The sequence below is a fragment of the Fragaria vesca genome, linkage group LG7 (assembly GCF_000184155.1).
Source record: "Fragaria vesca subsp. vesca linkage group LG7, FraVesHawaii_1.0, whole genome shotgun sequence".
In the NCBI taxonomy this organism is placed as follows: Eukaryota; Viridiplantae; Streptophyta; class Magnoliopsida; order Rosales; family Rosaceae; genus Fragaria; species Fragaria vesca.
In genome coordinates, this window is record NC_020497.1 from 14276467 (window position 1) to 14284597 (window position 8131).

The 8131-nt window shown below is 42.6% G+C and overlaps 2 protein-coding genes across 2 annotated transcripts; both read right to left on the bottom strand.

The window, feature by feature from the left end:
- On the bottom strand, window positions 1–1041 carry LOC101306095. The gene has a single exon (XM_004308696.1). The coding sequence runs from the start codon at window positions 1039–1041 to the stop codon at window positions 1–3; it is 1041 nt and encodes a 346-aa protein (XP_004308744.1).
- Window positions 1042–1297: 256 nt separating this feature from the next.
- LOC101306387 lies at window positions 1298–3197 on the bottom strand. The gene is made up of 2 exons (XM_004308697.1): window positions 2783–3197; window positions 1298–2589 (listed from the first exon to the last, which is right to left on the bottom strand). Exons 1-2 carry the CDS (start codon window positions 3195–3197, stop codon window positions 1298–1300), a joined length of 1707 nt encoding a protein of 568 aa, XP_004308745.1.
- Window positions 3198–8131: the final 4934 nt, after the last annotated feature.

Below are 8131 nucleotides of genomic sequence, written 5' to 3' on the forward strand. Positions count from 1 at the left end.
TTACTGAAAAACTACCCTTCTTGCATTCTTGACAACAAAGGTGTCAATTAAGCATGAATACTCAAGCTTTTCCGCCAAATCTTTTTCAATCGATAACATAGCTAAACCATTTAGTCTATCTTGCGACATAATTGATCGAAGATAAGATTTGATCAACTTTAACTTTAAAAAGCTTCTCTCAGCACATGCAACAGTAACATGTATGGTTAACAAAAGTTTGTAAGCAATCCAAGCATTTGGATAGCAACCATCCATTTGCTTCAAATAGCTCAACACATCAACTGCTTTTTTTGCTTCTTTTGGTATAGACCCTTTCAAATAACCAAACTCATAAAATAGCTCACCCCCAATAATGTCAGAAACATCACCATCCTTGAACAACTCTTCAAGATTCATACAAAATTTCATCAAACTTTCATCATCTGCAGACTTTAACTTCTCCAACTTAAATAAAAGTCCAAAATCTTCTTCATATTTCTTGAACTGTTCAAATCTACTTTGAAGTGAAGAAAGAGATTGATCAATAATATAAAAGAAGTAACCAACCTTAAATGATTCCAAAGCAGATTGTGTCACCTCTTCTTCATTGTCGCTTTCATCAAAATGCTTTTTCTTCTGAATTGTTCTTTTTTCACGAAATTCGGCTTCAATTCCCATCTCACTTGCAATTTCTTTAGCTCTGATCAAGGCCGTATCAAATCCATTTTCTCTATAGTTCTGCACAGAAGAAATAAGCTTCTCCAATTCCTGAATAGCAACATCAATATGCATGTCTTCGGTTTGAAGAATTTTACTCACAATATTGATAGCATTCAACAGTTCATACCAAATAACCATGCCGAACAAGAACTCAAAATTCTCCATTTCATATGTTGCCATGCATTGAGCATCACCCCTTGTTTTAGAATCAACACCATATTTCCCCAAGTAAGCTAAAGCATCTCTTATTTTGGGAGCTTGGAATCTAAATGCTCTCACACTTTCTACACTGACTTTCCCATCGTGTTTCAGATAGTGGTTTAAGAGTAAGCCCCTGCACATGATCCTTAAGAACTTGCCATCGTTTTGTAGAAGATGAGAAGAATGAGTATATTCGTTGCACCACTCCAAAAAAATAGTCAGCTTTGGGAGTACAATTAGCCATATCACAAATAGCAAGATTCAAACTATGACAACCACAAGGTGTATATAATGCTCTAGGATTTACCTCAAGAAGCCGATTCTGCACACCTCTGTGTTTGCCTCTCATGTTAGAACCATTGTCATATCCTTGTCCTCGTATATCACCAATATTAAGTTAATGAGTGTGCAATGCATTTGTAAGCTCATTAAACAATCCAAGCCCTGATGTATCATCCACCTTTAGAAACCCTAAAAAGAACTCTCTTACCACAATCGGACTTGATGTAACATCAACACAACGGACAATAAGAGACATTTGTTCCTCATGACTTGCATCTGGAGTGCAATCAAGTATAACTGAAAAGTACACCGCTTCTTTGACTGTTGCAACAATGGAAGTCTTTATCTCATTTGCTAGTAGCTGAATCATTTCATTTTGGATCTTGTGACTCAAGTAATGGTAATGAGTTTCTTTGTTTGAAATACGTGGAACATGTGCCTGCATCACCGGATCAAATTCAGCAATCATCTCAATCACTTGTAAGAAAATCTCATTTTTCTCCTCATACAATTTCTCACTCTCCCGACGAAAGGCCAAATTGTTTTCTGCCAGTCGTTTCACAACCAAGAGGATTCTCAACAGTACTTGCTGCCAATGTTCTTTCTCTTTCTTTATTTCCTCTTCTAGAGCTTGATCAATTGTTGCTTTCTTTTTTAATCTTGTTTCCAGTTCAATCCAACTAGTGAAGCACTTGATGTGATGACCATTTTTTTCATGACCAGCATGCTTTTGACCCATATTCCTCCAATCACTCAATCCTTCATTTGCAAGTTTACCCAATATATTCTTGTTATGATCTTGCTTGAACAATTTACAGCAAAAACAAAATACCTTGTCTAAGGAAACCGAGTACACTAGCCACCTCCTATTCCTCTTTTCACCATTAGGAAAGATACGAAAATATTGTGCAGAACTGAAACGTCTCCCCAAGTCATCAGCAGGATATGTGAAATTATTCTCTCTTTTAGGACCCCTTTCGACTAGAAAGTCTCTAAAATTTTGTTTAATGTCACCCCAATTTCCAGGATCATCGATGTCAAATGGAAAATTAAATTCAGCATCTTGTTGATCATCTTCAACAACAATCATGTCATCCTCATTCACCTGCATATCTGGTTCTTCTCCTCTGCCACTATCATTAACATGGTGATGAAGGATTGGTTCCTCATTCAAATTTGATTCCTCATTCAAACCTTGTTCTTCATCCAAATCTGGTCCCACATTCAAACTTGGACTTGCTTCTGCATTCTCATTCTCATCGGTAGAAGTTTGTGTTTGTGTAATACTTGACTTTAAATAATTGCAAATAGATCCTGCTTGAAGCTTCTTTAATGCCTCTCTTCTCTGCTTCTCTTTTCTTTTTTTAGCCCCAGAAGGATACTTCCTAATTGGAGCCATATAGCACCCTGCAAAAGATAATAACAAAGGCATGAAATCAAATATTCAATGATTCAAATACTCAAACCAAAACTTGTCTCACAATCAGTCTTCCTAAATCCTAATTGAAATCAAAACCTTTCTCATTCTCAATTTCAAGTTCTCAACTATGAAAGCAAAAACTATGAGATTGGAATCATTGGAGGAGGAGGACAGACTTACCTGACTTTCGTCGGAGAGAACAAAGACTCAGAGAAGGCAAGATGCCGGATGGGGTGGTACAGGCAGTAGCAGCGGGCGACCGGGTGTGTAGCAGCAACTGGTGTGCAGCAGCAGCGGGCGTGCAGTAGCAGCAGACGGCACTTCGATGAGTTCGATCAAAGAGAATTAGAAAAAGTAAGAAGCTGCGTAGGTTTAGTACAAATGTTATATATATATGCTTGGATTTAATTTTGGGGCCCTTAAGTTTGGGGGCCGAAAGCAAAGGCTTGTTGGGCTTTAGCCCAGGGCCGGTCCTGGCTGTTGGTCTAGCAAAAACCTGGCCCGACCCACCATCAGTCCACCCTAGAATCTTAGGTTTTCCGGCGGTTAAGCCAAGAGCTCCGCCGCTAGACCTCGCTTTGACTCCGACCTCCATCACCTCCTTCAGCTCCACTTCCTAACCCATAATATCCGACGACCTCTATTTTCAGCCACCGCCAAACCCGATAGCCACCAATCCTGCATCTCCAACATCATGGTTAACCATCGATCTGCCCAGCAAGACTAGATCAGCACCTACCAGCATCACTCGAGTGTGTGCCTATCTTGTATAAACCCAAGCGACCACCACCGAGCTCTCACCTCGGTCACCTACCTTGTCCTCAGGCCAACACAGAATCAGATCTCTGCATCCATCACCGCCACCCAAACAAGCTACCAGCAGATCTGAATCGGCCCCATAAGAGACCAACCTTGATCACCGCGGCCTTTGGAAGCCATCCAAATCGCCACCACGGTCCAATCTACTAGCGTCCGACAGTTAGTCCCGAAACCAATCAGCACCGATTTCGACCACCGTTGCTAACGCCCAGCAAGGCACACCACCATTCGATCTCGCCGCCGTCTCAGTTAACCCGAGCCTGGTCGCTCCTCCTCTCCTTAAACCAAAAAAGATCGAAGAGATGGAATCCTCTCTCGTCACCATGGCATGGTCATCGCCGAGTTTCCCCAACCCCGCCACCAATCTCACAACACGATCACCACGCTCGAGAGGCCACCGCAGCCATATCTGAACCCTAGGGTTCAGTCCAAGAGAGCTCGACTAACTCGGAGGCACCCCATTCAAGAATTTTTATTCTTGTGTCTTCGCTTTACCATATTCTATTAATTTTTTTTTTTAACATTCACTACCAGGACAAGCACTTTAGCTGACGAAAAAGTTTCATCGGCCTGTTAGCTTAATTCGTCGGCTAAGATCTTAGCCGACGAAGGCTCGTCAGCTAAGATTTCGTCGGGAAAAGGTCGTCGGCGATGACTTTAGTCGACGAAACTAGAAGACGTCGTCGGCTATAGTCCCAGAGTTTAGCCGACGAAAAACATGTCGTTAGTTTTTTTCCCAGACTTTAGCCGATGAAACATTTTAGATATTCGTCGGCTATAGTCCAAGAGTTTAGCCGACGAAAAACATGTCGTCGGTTTTTTCTCAGACTTTAGCCGACGAAACATTTAAGATATTCGTCGACTAAAGTGTGTAATTAAAAATTAAAAAATAACTAAAGCTGACGAAATATAGTCTGTTTCGTCGGCTTTAGAGGGGTTTAGCCGACGAAACATGTCATAATTCGTCGGCTAAACCTTATTTAAAAAAAAATTAAAATACTATAGCTGACGAATTATTGCGTATTTCGTCGGCTATAAGTCCATTCCAGTAAAAAAAAAACCCGAAATTTCTAAATTACCATTCCAAGCAAGCTGCAAAATACACCAAAACAATTCCATATAACCAACAACAAAAATAAGCACTTAAAAAGATATATAATTCATCAACTACACAAAATCTAGATCGTCTAAATTAATATCCGCTTCTGGGGGCTACTGCGGAGGTTGCGGCGGCTAGGGTAACGGTATAGTCGTAGGCATGGGTGGAGCCAGAAGTCCCTGAAGCTGGGTAGCTGTAAAGTCCTGCATGTACTGGAACATCTGCTGCTGCTGGGCCTGCTGGATGGCATGTATCTCGGCAACATAGGCTGCCTATGCGGCATTATAGGCTGCCTACAAAGCATTATAGGTTACATGCGAGGCATTATAGGCAGCCTGAGCAGCTTGCTGTTCCCGTAGTCTTTGAATTTCTGACTCTAGCTGAGTCGTCCTGGTGGTCGTGGTCGTGGTCCTGCTGCTGGTCGAGGTTGCCTTTCGTTGAAATCCTGGAGTGGTCTTCAGGACCCCCTCGCCCTTCTTTCCTAGACCCCGGCAGTAGAAATTGTTTGCTCGCGGTGGGAAGGCTATGCCCATGATCCTCGCCCTAACCGTCTGATCCGAAGTGTCGATCCGGGACATGGCTTCGGACATCTCTTCCTCCTGCGTGTCCGGCCATGTCTCTCTCACTATAGCACTCATCACCTCGTCACTAGCCTCCCTCACCTTCACCTAATTGGATAGGAAAAAATTATTAATTAACATTTTGACATATATATAAGTAAAATTAAAAATTTTAAAACGTAAGATGACTTACAATATCCTCCTGGGCGTCAGGATATGTCTTCTCGTACGTATTGACGTACTGGTTGACTTCTGGATGTTCCTTGGCCGCCTCGTCCATGAAGACAGCGAACGGTCTAGAACCGGCACAATGGTTCCTTGTGTTGCGTTGCTGGTTCTGAGCGTTCGCCCGGGAAACTGCTTTTAAAGAAAAAACTAAACTATTAGTAAAATATTTAAAAACGCACGTACTTAATGACAAATTAACTAATTAATTTTTTTAAATACCTGTTTACGAGGGTTGTTGAATTCTGATGTCAGAAGCCAACGCCACTCGTACTCCCTGTACTGGAACTCAACAAGGGTACCAGAACGTGCGTTCCCGTGCGTAGTCCAATGGGTCCGCAACCCGTTCTTCCACTCCTTGTACCTACAGATACAACAAAAATATTAGAAATCTTATTAATATCACATACAATTTTTTTTTCATTAACTTCCCAACGTACCTTCCCCCATGCACAACGTCCGCCCAGCTGCTCTTCAGGTGCTCGGGAACCTCAAACCACACCTGCATTTAACCGTTTATTAGTTTAGTTTTTCGAGAAATCAACAATGTAATACATAATATTATTGAGGCATTTTGTAAACTCACCGACATCGCGTTGTGGACCATAGCCTTAACCTCCTACGGGACCTCGCCCCAGTCTGACCACAACATAGGGACTCAATCCCTAATGAGCGCTCCCACGCGGCCGGAGTACGTCCTCGACTTCCCGCCCAATACTATGTCGCCATCCCCGTCAGTACGGATGACGATCCTCCCTGAGGTACCGACGATCTTCTCGAGAGCCTTCCCTGTGACGGGGCCTCTCTTCTTCTTTGCCGGCTTTGCTCTGACGGTGCCTATCACATGATAAACCAAATTGATTATTAAAATCGGAGAATTATAAGAAAACAAATCATTCATCTTTCATTACCTGAGGGCGATGTGGCGGACGCGACGGATTCCGTCTCTGTCGCCGATGATGATACCCTCGCGGAAATAAGAGGCGTAATCGGTACGCCGCTGATGGAGCCACTGGCGGGGGCAATGGATAAATCGGCGTCTCTGAGCCATCGACTGCAGGTAAGGCCGGTATCATCCGCGGAAGAAACAGATGAGGCGGCGGCATCTGTACCCCAGATGACCCACTATCCGAAGAAGTAGGACTTGGAGTGGGCGCCCGGTGTATCTCATGCATACGGGGTGCAGACACCTCCGTCTGGGTCTGAGGCCACAACTGCCTCGAGGAATGAAGGACGCCCCGCTGCCTCGATGAAAGGGGCACCTCTGGCTGCCTCTGCGCCGTCTGCAGAAGGCTCGCACGTCTGGCTGTCATGGGGCCCTGAAACGATGTTTGAGGGTCGCTAGAGGTTCCCTCAGACGATTTGGACCTTTGGCCCTTCGAACCCTTCGTCGATCTAATATTACCGCTCATCCAGTTTAAAATATTAATTTGAATCAAGACCAATGTTTTAAAAGGTTAAGGCGTAGCCGAGGCTATGGAGCGAGAGCCTTACCAAGGCGTCAGCCTTTTGAAAAAAAAAAAATTTGCATTTGTAACTTTTAAAAATTAATTTTTAAGCTCCTAACTTTTAGATTTATATGTCATGACAAGAAGAGGAAGTCAGTTTCATGCTTATTTTCATATTCGTAACAACACCACAAAATCAAACAATGTAAACCCATTCAATTAGTCAACAAAAAAAAAATATACACTTCCTAAATACAAATTTACACTTCCTAAATACAAATATACACTTCCTAAAAATACTAAATACAAATATACACTTTCTAAATAAAAATATACACTTCCTAACAACACCACAACATTGCAATTGACCGGAAAATCAAAGCAAACACAAAATGAAATGTGAAACAGAAATGTACTCGACGAGGAGGGAGGGCCGGAGCAGGCAAGCAACAGAGGGCGACCGGGAGAGGGAGAGGGAGAGGAGGCGGAGACCGGGAGAGGGAGAGAGAGGAGGCGGAGACCGGGAGAGGGAGAGGAGGCGGAAGAGGAGGCTAGGGTTTTTCTGTTGTCAAGCGCTGGGTGTTTGTCTCTATACCCGACAACTTTAGCTGACGAAATTATTATTTCGTCGGCTAAAGATAATAATCTCGTCGGCTAAGATCAAATTCGTCGGCTAAACCTTTGAAATTCGTCGGCTAAATATTTGAAATTCGTCGGCTAAACCTTTGAACTTCGTCGGCTATAGTACTTTTTATACATTCGGTAAATTGTGATTGTGATGATCAAACTTGAGAAACGAAATTCCGACCGTCAGATCTAACCATCATGATAAAATACATATATGGGAGAAAATTCAACTTGATCCGACAAGGTTAAGGGCTTGATCCGGACGGTCAATCCGTTAAGTCAAACCCCTAAACGCACGGAAAAGGTCATTGGACCATCTAAATTACGTATTTTGGCCGGACCTTCAACTGAAAATAGTTTCAAACCGATGAGACGCAACAAGTCATATAAAAATTTTACGCAAAATAACCACCGAAGATAGGGCTACTCATAGGGAGAAAGAATGAAAAATTGCATTGACCGCAACTATCGGCACCGAAACTTTACCGGAATACTGTGATTTTTCAACCGTGGACGTATTTCACCATTCTGGTCATATCTTGTTTCACGACTTTTTTGCGTTTGAAGGTTTACGTATAGTTTGTTTTTGAAACGGAACATTTACTTAAACACTTGGTAAACAAGTTATACAACATTAGTAGGCATGTTGTGATGGTGATGATCAAACTTGAGAAACGGAAATCCAACCGTCAGATCTGACTATCATGACAAAATACATGTATGGGCAAAAATTCAACTTGATCCGACAAGG